The 18,555-nt window shown below is 42.0% G+C and overlaps 1 protein-coding gene across 1 annotated transcript in view; it reads left to right on the top strand.

The window, feature by feature from the left end:
* Positions 1-16,229: 16,229 nt before the first annotated feature.
* The window catches only part of PLPP3 (phospholipid phosphatase 3), an 83,230-nt gene continuing 80,904 nt past the window's right edge, over positions 16,230-18,555 (top strand). The window contains exon 1 of the mRNA XM_045064590.1: positions 16,230-16,991. Within this exon, the coding sequence (XP_044920525.1) occupies positions 16,853-16,991 (139 nt within the window). The 5' untranslated portion in view covers positions 16,230-16,852. The remainder of the gene's footprint in view (positions 16,992-18,555) is intronic.

Genomic DNA, 18,555 nt, shown 5'->3' with positions numbered 1-18,555 from the left:
TGGGATCAAGACCTGAGCCCCTGAGCCGAAGGCAGCTGCTTAACCAACTGAGCCACCCAGGCATCCCTGGGATGGATCTTTTTGAAAGCACTTCCTTTGGCACTTACAGAGGAAAAAAAAAAAAAAGATATACTGAAGCTCATTCATTTTCAGCTCCATTATGGAAGCAGCTTTTTCCTGTACCCTGTGCCCATCCGCTGACTGTGGCTTGCTTGTGTCCCAAAGGACTGCTTCCTACTTGCCTGGTGACAGTAGACCATCTCTGGTCAGATAAGTTGGAGAATTTTTCGCCATCCAATGGACTGCAACTACACCATCTCCAGTGAGGTCTGAACCCTGTCCATGTTTGTCCTGCCTTGGTCATTCTCCCTCAGCCCCAAGATCTATATGTATCTTATAGTTACTCTTCTATCATAGCCTGATAATTTTTTACATCGAACTTCCTTTGTTTAAATCACAGTGTAGTTTTTATCTCTGACTGGATCTATATGAAAATGGACTTCAAATTTTATACCTGGCACAGGTCCAGAAATGGAGCAAGGTGTCCTGGATTTTTATTAAGACAGCTTTCTTCACCCCTCTGTTTATCCATCCTTTCTTTTTTAATTATTATTTTTAAAGGATTTTATTTATTTATTTATGGAAAGAGAGTGTGTGAGCCAGAGGAGGGGCAGTGGGAGAGGGAGAGAGAGCATCTCAAGCAGATTCTGTGCTGAGTGCAGAGCCTGACATGGGGCTTGACCTCAGGACCCTGAGCTCTGACCTGAATCGAAATCAAGAGTTTGACACTTAAATAACTGAGCCACCCAGGTACCCCATATCCTTTCTTGCTTTCTTTTGATTAGAGACATAAACCAGCACTTTTTTTTTTCTTTTTCACATAAATTTTGCCCCTTCCGACACTGTGTTCTACTAACCATTTCTATAACTCTGCAGGTCAAGTCCCCTGGAATGCCACATCAACTGTGCCCATCATGGTGATCATTGTGAACCACTGGCTTCCAGTGGTTAAGCACTACCACTTGTTTTCATGCTCTGCTATCAATGAGTCAAGTTCTACTCTGCTCCTGTAAGATCAGAGCTACCACTAGACTTCTTCATGACGCTGATGCTTCTCACTGTCATATACCTGATGGCCTTGGTAAATTGCATGATATATGGGACGTCTATGAAATACAATCCTCTGATAGGTTTTTCATTCTCACACTATATGTCCACTCAAGTGTGCTCATTCTTTCTGTTCATCATATGCTACAAAAATTTGAGCATTTCAACTTAGCTCAGCATAAGCCATTTCTTTCTTCAGCCATGCTTGCATTGAGTTTGTATTGTCCCCTGAGTTTCTTGAAAGGGTGCTATACCCAGTATCTCAAGATAATTTCCCCAAAGGATACCTGGGTGGCTCAGTTAGTTAAGTGTCTACCTTTAGCTCAGGTCATGATCCCAGGGTCCTGAGAGAGAACTGCACCTCGGGCTCCCAGCTCAGTGGGGAGCCTGCTTCTCCCTCTCCCTCCGCCTGCTGCTCTGCCTGCTTGTGCTTTCTCTCTCTCTCTCTCTGTCAAATAGATAAAATCTTAAAAAGAGAGAGAGAGAAACTTCTGCCAAGTCAATAAATTCTACCTTACTTAGTCTTCAGTTTTAGCCCCTTTGATAAAAATGTTCTCAAGATCTAGTCCCTCAGGTACCCCCTGGTTCCTTATTGAAAATATTAGCTAACTCTCACAGTTCCTGTGGAGTACAAGCCCTGTCCTCCCTTATCAGGTTCACATGAACCTGGCTGTCATTCCACGTGCCTATTAACTTGGTGGTTATGTCCCAGTTGCACTGTAGAGGAGAGGTCTATAAAGGATCTTCCTCTATGAAGACGGTATTAATCTTAGTGAGGAGTAGGCCACCTTTGCAGGCTCTGAAGATTTTCAGTAAGTCTGGAAACAAAACTTCAAGAAATATGCAGATATCCTTATCCCATGTTTTGGGATTCCTGGGTTTCCCACACAGGACCCTCACATTGGCATAATAGTTCTTCTTGGGTTATGTGTTCAATTTTCTTTGAAGCTAGGGACTCTATTCAATTCTGAGTTTGGTTTTAATCTTTTCTTTTTCTCACTATAAGAGAAAAGGGGCCTCTAGGATGCCAAAGAAGCTCTCTGGCTTTCATAGTTAATTTTCCATTGTTAATTGCCCTCAGCTTTTCTTTATCCCTGTGTAAAACAGATGATCTATAAGCTTCAACTTCATAGCAAAGGGCTAATTCCATTGTCCTGTGTGTATGGCTTCTCAATCCCAGGCCTCAGACCAGTTTTGCAACTTGTACATTACAAAGGGGAGGGGTTTAGATTCTATCACCCTTCCTCCCCTATAGATGGAATCAAATGATCTAGAGGCCAGATGACAAAGCCTAGAAGAATTTAGACAGCCTCCCTAGCTTTCTCAGAGGAAAATTTTTATTGGCTTACATGAGCTCTCAGGCTCATGTTTTTATCTTCCACTCTTTTTGTTTGGAAGAATCTGTTTGCCTGATACGGAATAATACATTTCTTTTCCTCGTTTGTCTACACATTCTAGAAATTTGAGCATTTCAGTTAGTTACCAAACATGGAACACGAATCCTCCCTAACAGAATGTAGTTGCTAGTAGTCTCATTCTATTACTAGATGGCCAAACAGTCACCGCGAATGGAGCATTTTATTTTAACGTACATTCTTTATTTATTCTGTGCCATAACACTACAAAACAGACTCAGCTCTCCTTATTTTACAGATCAGGAAACTCAAGGACAGGGAGCTGAGGTAACCTGACGATGATTACACATTCTAGCAAGTAGTACAGCCTATCTGACTCCACACTCACAATATCAAATGTAACCAACGGAATCATTTAGGTAATTCAAGGAAGACTTCCCCTTTCCTCCAAAATGAAATATTCAGAGACATGCCTATTAGGGGTTAAGAAACTTCTTCAGACATTAGCCCGAATATTTTGTCTTGTGTTTCCTTCCTTATTTTAAGACAGAATTTCTGCATCAAATCCTGGAATCTGCGTAACCACTAATTATCCTAGGAGAATGACCAGGAAAGAATGCTCAAGGGCATACATAAGCTTTTATGTGTGACTACCTCGGGATAGTCATCTCCACTCCAATCCAAAGTTTGGGGCATCAGACAAAATACTTTGCCCAGATTCAGCTACAAAATAATGCCTTCTTTATTACTGTCATACCAACTGGGTTTAAAAAAATGAAAAAATTGAGTTTAAATCATATTTAAAAAGAAGATCTTTTATTTTATTAAGGCAAAATGGCCTGTCATTCTTGTAAGAGATTGAGGGACAACAAAGTCCCTTTGTGTAACCCGTACTTCTTGTTACTATGGGACTACTTTCAATATTATTATCCTTTCCTAGAAAAGTCCCTAGGATCCCAACCCCCAAGTGTACACCTATTTCCATTGGCTCCTGGATGATTTTTTTTCGCCAGGGGTACTGTGGCTCCAGGTGTACCCCACTGCTTTGGCACTTGCTGGGCTCATTCCCAAACTGCTGCTTCATCCCTTCCCGATATCACTGGCATGCCAGGGAATGGAAAGGGTGTTTCCTTCTAACATCATACATAGCTTTGTATTTGGCTCACAAAGAGTTTTATGAATTTCCCTGTTGGCTGGAATGAAACACATTTGATAGTGAGTCAAAGTTCTACTTGAAACAATTCCCCTTGGGGAAAGATTGACTTAAGCCCCAAATTGCCTCCTGTGTCTTAATTCTTTCCTACCTGAAGATGATTTTACGCCATGAAATTAGGGATGATCTTTCTTTCTTCTCTTCCTCCCTTCCTTCTTTTCTTTTCTTTTCTTTCTTTCTTTCTTTCTCTTTTTTTTCCCTCTTTTTTTTTTCCTTCCTTCCTTCCTTCCTTCCTTCTTTCATTTTTGAGGCTTAAATACCCATAATCACATTTAGAATTTACTTCATGCTTTCCTGGGACCCACAGTGAGTATCTGTGAGCATCTTGAGGACACTTTTTGTTCTTAGAACTTAACAAGTGTCAACATTTAATTGATATTTATTTGCACAAATGGCCACATTGGTAAGACAAAGCTATTAGGTAAGCATAACAGTTAAGTTACATCAGAAAAGTGTACTGCAGTATTTCTGTACTTAAAAATACATATGTAATTTATTTACATGTATTTTTTAGACATTATGATTCATTTATTGGGACATGTAATTTTTATTGAAGTATAATTAACATACAATGTTAGGTTAGTTTCATATATAAACATAATGATTCAACAAATCTATGCAATATTCAGTGCTTACCATAGTAAGTGTAGTCACCGTCTGACACCAAACAACATTATTGCAATCTTAATGAAATCTGGCCATTTGCAACAACATGGATGGACCTAGAGGGTATTATGCTAATGAAGTAAGTCAGATAGAAAAAGACAAATACAGTATGATTTCACTCATATATGGAATTTAAGAAACAAAACAAATGAACAAACAAAGCAAAAATAAAAAAAAAAAAAGAGAGAGAGAGAACTTAAATACAGAGAACAAACTGGCGGTTACCAGAGGGGAGGTGAATGAGGGGATGGTTAAAATAGATACAGAGGAGATTAAGAGATACAAACTTCCAGTTACAAAATAAGCAAGTCCTGGAGATGAAAATCACAGCACTGGAAAATATCATTTTTAACAAAGTACAACTGTAGCTTTGTTTTAAAACACTTCTTATTGAAGAATCATGCCTAGACTCACGTTAATAAAATGATGGGAAACACTTAGGCCAAGGAAGGATGCTTCTGTATCTACACCCATAACTCTTTATCGCTAGTTGGCTGTACCCTTTCAACATAATGTCTCATATTTGCCTCAACACTCTTTCTTCATGTTTTTACCGTTAGTAATGATGAAGAGTGACATATACAGTTTAATAATTCATTATAAATATATCTTCTAAAACACTCACAAAACTTACTAGGTGTTCCATATTTAGGCTTTCCATTCATTTTGTAACTGCATGACAGACCATGACCACCATGCTCCACGGGGCTGGGGCACCCCCGTGAATGAGGATGCTGGAATTGTGTAGCCATACATAGTGATTCTGAGATTACATGCATTTCCCAAAGTTTCAATGGCATATTTCTCTGTCTCCTTCAGAAACAACAAAGCTTGCCTCTCAAGTCAAATTCCTATCAAATCTTAGCATTTTCTGGTAAACTCTTCCACTGAAGAATTTTGATCATTTTAACAGTAAAAATGATGTAATAATAGTATATATTCTCAGAATTTTTTAAAGGATTATTTATTTATTTATTTATTTGACAGAGGGAGAGAGATCACAAATAAACAGAGAGGCAGGCAGAGAGAGAGGGGAAGGAAGTAGGCTTCCTGTTGAGCAGAGAGCCTGATGTGGGGCTTGATCCCAGGACTCTGAGACCATGACCTGAGCTGAAGGCAGAGGGTTTAACCCACTGAGCCACCCAGGCGCCCCTATTTTCAGATTTTTAAAAAAAGATTTTATTTACTGGGGCACCTGGGTGGCTGAGTTGGTTGGGTGACTGCCTTGGGCTCAGGTCATGGGGACTGAGTCCTGCATTGGGTTCCCAGCTCCATGGGGAATCTGCTTCTCCCTCTGACTTTCTCCCCTCTCATGCTCTCTCACTCTCTCTCTCTCTCAAATAAATAAATTCTTTAAAAAATATATTTAAAAAGATTTTATTTATTTATTTGAGAGAAAGGGAGAGAGCACAATCAGGGGAGCAGCAGAGGGAGAAGGAGAAACAGGGTCCCAAAAAGGGGCTTGATCACAGGACCCAGAGATCATGACCTGAGCCAAAGGCAGATGTGTAACCAACTGAGCTACACAGGCACCCCATAACTCCCAATTATTTTAAAGATAACTTTTTAATAGAGACATTTCAGGGGCACCTGGGTGGCTCAGCTGGTTGAGCCTCCAACTCTTGATTTCATCTCAGGTCATGATCTCAGGGTCCTGAGACTGAGTCCCAACCCCTATGTTGGCTTCATGCTTAGCACTGAGTCCATTTGATTCTTTCCCTTTCCCTCTGCTCCTCCCCTGTTCTCTCTCTCTCTCTCAAATAAATAAATAAATAAATATTTCGGGGTGCCTGAGTGGCTCAGTTGGTTAAGTGTCTGCCTTCTGCTTAGGTCATGATCTTGGAGAGTCAGGATCAAGCCCTGCATCAGGCTCCCTGCTCAGTGGGGAGTTTGCTTCTCCCTCTGACCCTTCCCCTTCTCTCATGGGCTCTCTCCTCTCTCTCTCTTTCAAATAAATAAAATCTTTAAAAAAAATAAAATAAAATAGAGTCATTTCAGTCTACCAAGAATTTCCATATTCATTATCCTAATGTATTCCCAAACCAACCCAGGGTATAATGTCTATGATTCTTACTGTACCAAATTTGGAACTGAGGTTTAGAGAGACCGAGTAACTTGACCAAAAGTCACAGCCACTTAGTGACAGGCTTGGGATTCAAAACTCTTATTCTTGGGCGCCTGGGTGGCTCAGTGGGTTAAGCCTCTGCCTTCGGCTCAGGTCATGATCTCAGGGTCCTGGGATTGAGGCCCGCATCGGGCTCTCTGCTCAGCGGGGAGCCTGCTTCCTCCTCTCTCTCTGCCTGCCTCTCTGCCTGCTTGTGATCTCTTTCTGTCAAATAAATAAATAAAATCTTTTAAAAAAAAACAACTCTGATTCTATATGCTATAATATTTCCGCTATCTACTTTTTTTTAAATTTATTTTTTATTTGTTTTCAGCATAACAGTATTCATTATTTTTGCACCACACCCAGTGCTCCATGCAATCCATGCCCTCTATAATACCCACCACCTGGTACCCCAACCTCCCATCCCCCCGCCACTTCAAACCCCTCAGATTGTTTTTCAGAGTCCATAGTCTCTCATGGCTCACCTCCCCTTCCAATTTACCCCAACTCCCTTCTCCTCTCTAACTCCCCATCCACTATCTACTTTTTAAAAAAATCAGAAATATCTTCCCTGTGCCAGAGAGAATTCAATGACCATATAGGTATGTATAAAATAAAAGGGGGTATTACAGGAACAATGCATAAACAATATTACATTAAAAGCTCAAAAGAGCAGAAAAACCACTTGCAGACACCAGAAAGGAAGTTTTAGTTTATTCTTTTGTATAGGAGGTTTTTAAAAATTTATTATAGATGGTTTGTTGACTTGCTCATTGATTCGGTATACATTTCTGGGGTATCTGTTATTGATGAGGCACTGAACTGAACACTATAAGACGGTAAAAATGATACAATTGCTAGCCTGAAATATATCATCTCTAAGCACACAAATAACTGTAATGGGTGGAAGCCATTCAAAAGCCATAGCTGACACATGAGTGTAGGGTTATGAGAAATTGGCAGAGGCAACATAATTTTCATTTTTATCTATATTAAATACATATTACTCTTACAATAATAATTTTAAAAGCTTCATTTAATATTTAAAGAAGAGAGAGAATTATATTTATGGAAGAATAACAGGTACAGAAATGGCCATGGTAAGTCAGAAATACAGGTCTTCCACAATTTACGATGGGATTATACCCTGGTCACTCATGGTAAAATGAAAAATTGCAAGTTGAAAATGCATTTAAGGAGCACCTGGGTGGCTCAGTCAGTTAGACTTAGGCTCGGTCATGATCCCAGAGTCCTGGGATCAAGTCCCATATTGGGTTCCCTGCTCATTGGGGAGTCTGCTTCTCCCTCTGCCCCTCACCCCACTCATGCTCTCTCTCTCTCTCTTAAATTAATAAATAATATCTCTTTCAGAAAAGGCCTTTAATACACCTAACCTACCAAACATCATAACTTAGCTTTGCCTATCTATCTTCAACATGTTCAGACTCTTATATACCAGTCTGCATCTGAACATAATCGTTTAACATAAATCCTATTTTATAAATAAAGTGTCTATAATACGGTGTTGAATATCTCATGTAATTTATTGAATACCATATAGAAAGGAAAAAGAGCATGGTTGTAAGAGTACTGGAGACTCATCCTCGTGAACCCCGGGGCTGGCCGGGAGCTGTGGCTCGCCGCCCCTACCCAGCATCACGAGAGTGCACTGTACCAGGTACAGCTAGCCCAGGAAAAGATCAAGATTCAAAACTGGAACTATGGCTTCTACTGAAGGCATATCACTCTCACTCCAGGATGAAGATGGAAGATTGTAAGTTGAACCATTGTAAGTTGGGACTGCTTATATATAAACCAACGAAGGAAAAATAGCTGCCTTCCCCAGCAAAGTTCCAAGGAAATGATATCACCTGAGGAAAAATAGGCTTCGGTTCAGATGAGCAAACTGAACAATTTTTTAGGGCTGGGTAGGACCATCTTGACCATCCTCTTGCACAACTGCCTGTTTTAAAGTCAAAGAAACTGAGGCACAGATAAATGAGGATACTTGCCCCAAGGTCAGGTAGCCGGTTGGAACAGAGACAGAAGCAATATTCATGTCTCCAGACTCCACACTGCTTTGACTGATGACTGGCAATAGAAATGGTGGTAGATTATCTTCATAGGATATTCACAGTGCCTTACATATAATAGACATTCACTAATTATTTATTGAATAAATACAGAAAATAAATTAGTAATATGCTATAGAAGATGTGTTTATGTTATGTATTTCCCTCCTACTTTGGTGACCTTTTTACAGTTTAAGTCTCTATTATGGTATAACATACAAGCAATGAAGTATAAAAATTTATGGCCACATATTGATTTCACACTATTACATCTTATATATGTTTATATCCACGTAAGCACCCAGAAAACTTTCACATACCTCTGCCCAGTTAATAACCCCTCCCAAAAGGTAACCACTATTCTATCAGCATAGACTAGTTAGTTACCTGTTGTGTACTTCTTTTTGTGTACTTCTTCTTTTTTTTTTTTTTTTTTTTTATTTTATTTATTTATTTGACAGAGAGATCACAAGTAGGCAGAGAGGCAGGCAGAGAGAGAGGGAGAAGGAGGCTCCCTGCTGAGCAGAGAGCCCAATGTGGGGCTCAATCCCAGGACTCTGGGATCACAACCTGAGCCGAAAGTAGAGGCTTTAACCCACTGAGCCCCCCAAGTGCTCCTGTTGTTGTACATTTTATAAAGCAATATAGTAAGCATTTTTGTGCCAATTTATTTTTTCAAACATTATGTTTGAGAGATTCATCCATGCCCCTCAGGGGAGAGGCTGGTCATTTCTTTTTCATGGCTGCATAGTATTCCACCATGTATAATATAATTTAGTCATTCTGTTTTGGATGGATGTTTGTGTTGCTTCCATTTATGAGATATCATGAATAAAGCTGCTAGGAATCATTCTGTACAAGTCTTTTGGTGGACATATGCCCTTGTCTTTTGGGGCACATCTGGAGGAGTGGAATTGCTGGGCCACGGGGTAGCCATACATTTAGTAATTAGAAGATATTGTCGAAGACCTTTCTAAAGTAGCTCTACCAATTTTCACTCCAGCTAATCCACATACTCACCAACCCTTGACAGTGTCAGGACTTTTCATTGTAGTTATTCTGATAGGTAGGTAGTGGTATTTAATTAGGTCTTAATTCATATTTCCCTAATGACTAATGACTTTGAGTATTTTGTGCTGTGCTTATTGGCCACTTGCGTATCCTCTTGAGAAGTGCTTATTGAAGGCTTTTTCTTCCTCCCCTTAAATTTTTTTTTTTTTCCAAGTAAGCTTTATACTCAGTATGGAGCCCAACATGGGGCTTGAACTCATGACCCTGAGATCAAGACCTGAGCTGAGATTAAGAGTCAGATGACTAACTGGCTGAGCCACCCAGACACCACCCCTCACTTTAAAAAGAAAAAAAATTGGTCTTGTCTGTATTTTTCCAATTGATTTATAGTTCTTTATATGTCCTGGATATGAGTTCTCTTTGTAAATATATGTCTTTTCCTAATCTGCCCTAATTGCCTTCTCATTTTCTCACTTGTGTATTTTAGCCATCAGCAAATCTTTTCTATAAAGGGCCAGATGGCAATTACTTTAGACTTTGCAGGCCTTGGTGAGGTCTGCTGCTACTTTTCAACTTTGCCACTGTAACACAGAAGCAGCTGCAGACAGCCATACATTACATGAATAAGCGCATGGCTGTATTCCAATAAAACTTTATTTATGGGCACTGAAATTTTGAATTTCATGTACATTTCACATATCATTACACAGTATTCTTCTTTTGACTTTTTTCCACCATGGGAAAATCTAAAAACCATTTTGAGCTCCCAGGCTCTACAAAACCATGCAGCAGAATTAGGTTAGTATGCTGGCCATAGTTTGGTGGCCTCAGATGTATTTCACACATATGAGCTCTTAATTTTCTTGAGTCTCAAGTTATATCTCTTCTTTTGTCATTAATATTTTTATTTCTGTATAAGAAATCTTTGCCTATTCCAAGTTCCTGAATAGGCTCTCCTTTGTCTTATCCTAAAGCTGCATTTTATCATTCACTTTTATGTCATTGATCCACCTAGGATGACATTTTGTGTATGGTGTGAGGTAGAGGCTTTACCCTTGGTTTCTATGTACTTGAGTTTGATCATAGATCTTTTCTGACTTTATCATGTAGTCATGACTTCTCGGCTCTGTGAAACTTTCCCTGGTGGCAGAGTGGGGAGCTAACACCTGTCCGGTATTCATTCATTCGACAACTACTTTTAAAAGGCTTATTGTGGTCCATGCTAGACACAAAGGCTTGGCTTTTGTCTGAAGGAGATTATAGTCTTTTAAAAAACAATAAATAAATAAAATGTGATAAGTGCCATGATAATATTGCAACTATTCATTTATGTTCATTATGTTTTTCATTATGTTTTTCTCCTATTGAAATTGAGTCATTTGAAGAAAGGGACCACAGGCTTTAATTTGGTTATCTCTAGCACCTCGCGTGAACTCTAATATAGAATAGGTGCTAATGAAAATTTGATGAATGATTAAATGAATAAATCATCATGCATATACAGGATACAAATACACATGTATTCATACAGTGCATATGTATACAGAATATGGACATATATGAATTCAGTGAATAACATGCATAAATGTACATATGTGTATACACACACACACACACACACACACACAAACTTCGACCTCTTTCTTCCAGACATACAAGCTAAAATGCCTCTTGGGCAATCACTAATCTCTTGTACGTTAGTCAGAGGACAAAATTCATGCAGTAAAGATTCATGGTTGAAGTTCTGGTGGTTCTTGTAGTAGACTGCCTCTGTTCAAATCCAAGCTCTATCACCCAGTAGCTGCGTAACCTTAGACCAGTTACTGAATCTTCCCGTGCCCCAGTAACCTCATCCATAAAATGGGAAAACTCTCCTCGTACAGTTGTTCAGAATTTTAAATGAGTGCATACTTGTAAAATAATCAGAGGCCCAAAAAGCTCCATGAAGGCAGGAATTTTTGTCTGCTTGGTTCATTGCTTCTAGAAGAGTGTTTGATACATACTAGATACTCATTCAACACAACTGTCGCATGAATGACCAATCCCTGGATCACGAAAATCTCTAATTGTTGACTGGTATCATTTCATACAGAGATTCTGGGTTCCCTTTCCAGCCATTCCCCATCCCCCATTGATGACAATTTCAGTTTGGGAATCATAGCATTTTTTGACATTGACGCAAGGTGGCAGCATCAGTCTCCTTTTGAGCCATCAGCCACACTAGCTTCGCACATTCTAGAGACAAACTGGGCAACTTGCTGCAAGTTCCTCCATCCATTCTAGATTCTGTTATTTTAAATAACAACATTAACCGAATCATTATAAGGCTACTTCTTAGCTGCTCTAATTTCTAGCTAAGGAAAAGGTGAATGCTTGTAAAAAGATAAAAATACTGACATTTACCCAGGCTGCCTTATAGTACCACAACTGTTTTGTGTTCTTAACACTCTGGCTTTGTAACAAATAAGTGCTTGGCAAATAATAAGCAAATCTCTTCCATTTCTGCTACACAAGGTGAAACAATGTTGTTCCTTTCCAAGTTTGCAAGAAAAGACAAAACAAAATCAAACTTCTCTGTTTTCTAAATAAAGACAGGAGGTTAATTCTGCAGTCCTTCTAACTTACTCTGTGAAACCACTGTTGAGAAACAGAAAGTTCTGGGCACCTTTGAGGGTAAGACCTTGTGGCATAAAGAAAAGAATCTTGGTTTAGAAATGAAGAGAACTGGGATTCCAGGGTTGCTTCAAGGAATCTCCTTACCTCTAACTTTAAGCTAAGTTCCTTTCTTTGCAGAATTCAGCATCCTTATTTCTAAAACAATGATAGCAATCTCTGTCTTACCTACTTGAAATGAGATCAGTGAATGTAAATACCTTAAGAAACTGTAAAGGGCTCTATTTTATACGGCATGAGCTAAGGTTAAAATCATTTCGATTTTACCAACGGGGAAAACCAGTTCTAGCCAGTTAAATGGGCTTGCCTCGGTTTTCTCATCTATAAAATGGGCTAATGAAAGCAACCCCACCTACTTCAGTGAGCTGTAAGGATAAAATAAGATAATAGATGTGAAAGTGCATTTAAAATGAACGTACTCTCACTTGTACAAGATTATTAAGTTTAAGCAAATGGCTTTTCTCGAGTTTCACAAACAATCCTGAAGGAAGCAACATGTAACTAAGTAATTTTTAAAGAAATAAGCATGTTTGATTTGCTTCAGAATCTCAGGAAATTGCACATTTAAAAAAGAGGAATAAAGAAGCTCAAGGTATCACTGCATTTAGGGAAGGATAAATAAAATTAAATGGTATATGCAGAGTTAGTTGATAAACACTTCTTGAATATCTGCATTTAAATTAAGTATATTGTAGAAATAAATGTCTTCCCTTAAAATCTTAACATTCAACTAACACTCGACAACTGCCTATTTCGTAGCAAGTATTTTAAAAATGGGTTCTTTCATTTTCAGTGTTTTGGTCTTCAAAATCAGAGAGAAATTGAAATTAAATTGAGATTTAAGGAAAATTGAAATTAAAAGTTGAGAAAAGTGAGATTCAGAGAAGTTGCTCAGCTTGCCTCAGGTCAAACAGTGACTCAAGATACAGACTTCAAATCCCCTGCTCCCTCCTGTCTTGTCTTACTGTGGAGGCTTTTAGTCACTCCTATGAAGCACTCCCGATACTGCATCTGCCCTTACAGCAGCAAGCTAGCAATTTTTGTTGAGTATAAACCAGAGGTGGAGTGTACTAGTTTTAAGGAAACTGGTTAAATGGGGACTTCAGAGCTGAAACTTATCTGTCTTCTTGTGTGAATTTCCATGGCTTGCTCTGACCTTTGGACTATCATTTTCCCAGAAAGGCACTCAGTTACCTTTCCTCTAAATATTTCCAGAGCCAATTCAGGCCTTTTCAAAAAATAAAAAATGATTAATTATTAAATGTTAGGGGTTAAAGAGAAAGAGAAATAAAATTATGAGGTAACAAGAGATCTTAGAAATGAAAGCCATTTAAGTCTCTTGGGAGGTATCCATTGTTTAAGAATGATGTGCTGTTGTTACCACACATAATAAGTTAGTCTTAAAAAGGCATTTATCCCTGCTGATGTTACAGTGTTTCTACAGACTAGTTTAGTGAACTGGATGCCATTCTCAGGTGTGAATTTTGGTCAGCTATGTTTAGTAGGAATTTTAATTACGTAAATTACTTTGAAATGACACCATTTTAACTATGGAGTCTGTTCCATTGAATTTAACTTGCTAGTTAGATTCTTCCTTTTAAGGGTTAAAGCAAAGAGGCCTTCCCATTTCCATGTCTGGTTGGGTGGTTTAACTTCCTATTATCTGAAGAATGATATTGACAATGTGCTTATGACTTGTTCAAGTCCATTTAATGAGTATCTGTAGTATTCTGTTCCCTTGAAGAGTCATTCATATATAATACTTGTTTGCATGCAACTACATGCAGTGATTAACACTATAATCTTTTTGTTGTGGAAAAAAAAAAATAGCCCACAGAGACCTGTGAATGGAAATATAAAACTTATTTAAACATCCATTAATTTTCCCTCTTATCTGCTCCTGGAGCACCAGACTTTAGTCTTCCTATTAAATGGCTGAGTTCAATCCCGAGGACCTGAATATTAGGTTCCTGGCATTCAATCTAGTGCCAGCAAAAATCAACAGTCTTATCCAATGGCTTTAGGGACCAACAAGATTGAGGAGTTGTAATACCATTTAGTTAGGGTAAAGGCCTGGCTTCTAAAAATGTTTATTCTTAAATGAATAAAAGTCATTTCACAGATAAGGAAGAGCAGACAGGAAAGGTAAAGGGAGGTAATGCTAAAATTCTAATGATAGAACAGAGTAGTTTATCATGGAAAAGAAGCAGCCGCCTGAGGGGCACAGGTGCCCAAGGAGGTGGGGAGGTGAGAGGGATCTGCAGTTTCAAGACTGGCATTGACTTTGAGTTTAGAGTTCCAAAGATAGGGTTTGCTGACTTAGAATTTCAAGGATGAATATAATTACAAAGAGGGTTGGGTGGGCAAGGGAAAGATGCTGGAATCCCTGAATTCCTTTTAAAATGTCAACAATCACATTGTATTGTTTCTGCTATTTTAACTTTTCCAGGGGTGTTTCTCACTGAAAACTGTCTAAGGAATTTGTTCTCTTACTTATCCTGGCTTGGTTTTACCTGCTGCTCTTTGAAATGAGAGGACAGTGGCTGACAGGCATTGGATGCCCCAGCTGCAGAGCAGTCTTGGAGATTCCCGAAGACAGTGATTTGACCTTTCATTGCCAACCCCATTTTTTGTCCAGTCTGGACTTGAGCTTCATTCAACAGACACCAAACCCTGTGTTGGGTACTGGGGAGATGCTGCGGAGCTGATAATTCACAGAGCTGACTAGTTTTACTAACTATAATGCCAAATCAGACTGCGATAAGTGCCTCAAGAGTGTTCTAAACAAAGTGTTGAAGTTAATTCTGTCCAAGGGTCAAGGAACAGCTCAGAGAGAAGGTGACATTTCAGGACACTCTAGAGCAAGAGAAGCATTTTGCTAGCTAGAGAAGGGACAGAGGTGTGATGTAAGGGCACTCTAGAGCAAGAGAAGCATTTTGCTAGCTAAAGAAGGGATAGAGGTGCGATGTAAGTAGGAAGGCAGGCGTGTGAAGTGCCAAAGGAGTGTTCCAGAAAGGACAAGTGGTTGATGGTGTCTGGATATAGCGGTTACTGAACCCCATAACATGTCACTGTAAAAGTATCAAAAAGCTACAGCTGTGTCTATTTCTGGATGCATAAAAAGAGGCACCTGGAATAAATATCCATTTATTGCCCACTGGGTGCCCAGGTCTCTGCTTGGCTCTATAGAAGATATACGGGAAGACCCATGCCTTGGGAATGTTTATATAGCCTTCTGTCTAGAAGAAAGATGAACTCACATAAAATAATGTAAAATAATATTACAGCTTCTAAAGCAAAGCATTAGATTGCCCCAGAACTCAAGCTGAAGATGATACCTCCAGAGGGCACTCCTGCTGTCCTGACACCCGCTCCCCAATAGTGGTACAGGCAGGCTTAACACCCCTCCCCGGCCCCCAAAACCAGCAGAAAGGCTGAGGGCTTGGGATGCCATCACCTCAGAAACAGGTATAAAGGTCACAGCTAACCCTTACTTAGAACTTGTATGTACCTGCAGATGTTTACATGGATTAACTAATTCAGTCTTCACAATTACTGTATTTGGGAGAAACAATTAACATCTCTATTTACATATAGAGAAACTGAGGCACAGAGTCATCTGCCGGAATTCAGATCTACAAGATCTGGCTCCAGACTCTTCACTCAAATTCAGATTCTCAGACTCCAGCCCAGTATCTGGTGCTGGGTGTTTTTCCCTGAGTATTTTCAGGATAATACGATTCAAAGCGAAATAAATACTCGAGAGCACCAAATCTGTAAGGGAGGAGAACGCATGTTCGCTCTACAGCCTCAACTTTTGCCCCATCCAAGGCCAGCAAGAAAGTGTTTCTTTTTATTTATATAGTTTTCTTTTTTTGTGACAGCTTGGTGTTTCTGAACGCTAGGGGCTCCCGGATTCTCTGGTTTGAGAGTAACTTTTCCTTTTAGGATTTTTTTTTTTTTTTTTGAAGGGGGTGGGGGAAAATGTGGCCTTAATTATCCTACGTCTTAGGCAGCTTAAGGAAGGGGCTGTGCTTTCGTGATCTCTTCAGAGCCAAGTAAGGAGGTCCCTCTCTTTGCCTCTGTCTGTCTCTCTCTTTTTAAAAGGACCTCGTGCAATAAAAGTGCAGAAACAAACCCAGGCGACCACAACAGCAGCCGCGGCGGCAGCAGGAGGAGGAGGAGGAGGAAGAGGAGGAGGAAAAGTCGGAGTTGGGGCAGGCGCTCCGGAGCAGCAGGGCTCGGAGCGGCTCCCATTCATTAAGTAAGCAGCGGCCGAGGAAGGTGGCCGAGCGCCCGCGCTGCCCACTCACCCGCTCCAGCAGCGGGACACGCGCCAGCCCCGCGCGCCCCGCGCAGCCCAGCTCCGCAGCAGCGTCTGCGCTGCCGCCGGCTCTCCGCCCCCTGGACTCTCGGACGCTGTGGGGCTGAGAGAGGAGCGCAGAGGAGCAGCGCGGAGCAGAGAACAGCCCGGGCTGCAGCGGGAAGCGCGCGGCGGGCTGCACCGTCGCCGCAGCGCCGCGAGCGGGGGTCCGAGCCTCCGCGTCCAGGAGCAGCCGCGGCCGGGAGGCGGGCCGGGCGCGCGGGAGTGTGGCTGCCGCCGCCGGGCGTCTTCGCGGGGCGGGAGGCTCGCGCCGCAGCCAGCGCCATGCAAAACTACAAGTACGACAAGGCGATCGCTCCGGAGAGCAAGAACGGGGGCAGCCCGGCGCTCAACAACAACCCGCGGAAGGGCGGCAGCAAGCGGGTGCTGCTCATCTGCCTCGACCTCTTCTGCCTCTTCATGGGTGAGCCCGGCCCCCGGCCCCCGGCCCCGCGCTCCCGCGCCGGCAGCCCCCGGGGTAGGGGTGGGGGTGGGGGACAGCGCTGTCCCGGAGCCCTCGCGCAGCACGGAGCCCCAGCGCCCGCCCTTCCCCAGGCTGCCGACTTCCCGGCCTGGAAGCGGGCGTGGGGCGCGCGCAGGCTCTCCCGGGCCACCGGAGCCCGGCCCCTTAGAAGCCGCCTCCGGCCGGAGGCGCAGGCACGGTCCCGCGGAAGGTTTGGGTTCGGCCTCTTAGCGCAGGGCGGTGGGCGGAACCGTGACCCAGAGCCCGCGCGGAGCTTGGTGCCCCCCGTCCGAGTAAGATGGATCTCTTGGGGCGCCGGGCCCCTGCCTGCAGCCGCGCTGCCTCCTCGCTGGCTGTGTGTAAACACCCAACCCTTCCGCTCCCGCCTCCTCGTCCCGGCCGAACTCGAGCTGGCCTTTCCCCCGCTCCCCTCCTCACCCCCACCCCGCATCCCCCCCCGGGGGGCTGGGAGCTGCGCCCCGGGGACTTGACGCGGGCACCCACTAAACTGCCACTTGTTAGGCGCCTACTGTGTGCGGGCGGTAGGCTGTGTCACGGACACGGTTTCAACCAGCCCTCGCCCCGACTCGGTGCAGGGTAGGTGTGGAGCCCCATTTCACCAATTAGAAAACTGAGGCGCTGGGAGAGCAATCCAAGATCAAGATCGTGTTTGGGGACCACGATTAACTGCCGTCCCAGAAAGTTAAGGTGATGGTCCATTTCTGTTTTCCAAACTAGTTGGATGCCCCAGCCCGAAGTGCGGTGGGCGCTAAAAAAAAAAAAAAAAAAAAAAAAAAAAAAAAAATTGATCGGGGAGTGAGGAGGATTTATGAACTTGGGGGGTGGGCAGGGAGAAAGCTATTGACAGGAATCTACAGGAGTTCCAAGGTTGAAGTCAGAGTAGTTTTTTTTTTTTTTTTTTTTTTTTTTAACGATTCATGGTGTAATGGAAAGGGCACAGGACTTGTCATCAGAACATTGCTACCCTGCCACTTGCTGGGCGTGCCACCCCCTTGCCTTCTGGGCCTCAGTTTCCTCATCAGTTGAGTGAGTGGGTTGAATTAGATGCTCTTCTAAGGCCCCTTCCTGCATTAAGAACTCGGATTTGGTCCAGGAGCTGTTCTGCCAGCTCTGCTAACTGAAGAAACATCTGTGTTCCCAATTCAGTTCCCTTAAAATAGAACTCCTGCACGGAGACGTAAGTCCCTTTTGAAATGGTTTTGTCCGTGCAGATTGTGCAAACCAGAGACTTAGTGGACTGGAGTTACACTTCTTTTGTGTTTTATGACTCTTTTCTGCAGCTCGGTCCTCACTGAGGTCTGTCTGCCCTGGGCTTGAACGTCCCTAGTAAGTTTGGGAGTCAAAGGAAGATGGGGCACCTAGAATTATTAAAACAAAAGAATTCTCCCCTTTGGGTACAGAGAGACAGCTGTGGGTAAAATTGTGTTCTGTGGAAGGGAAGAGAGATGGACTAGTTCAGGTGGCAAATCTGCTTCCCACCTCTTCATAGAAATTGGAGGTTTAG

This window comes from Mustela putorius, unplaced genomic scaffold (assembly GCF_011764305.1).
Source record: "Mustela putorius furo isolate JIRA1106 unplaced genomic scaffold, ASM1176430v1.1 tig00003853_pilon_pilon_pilon, whole genome shotgun sequence".
In the NCBI taxonomy this organism is placed as follows: Eukaryota; Metazoa; Chordata; class Mammalia; order Carnivora; family Mustelidae; genus Mustela; species Mustela putorius.
Note: the sequence above shows the minus strand (reverse complement) of the source record. Positions and strands in the feature narration are given on the sequence as shown.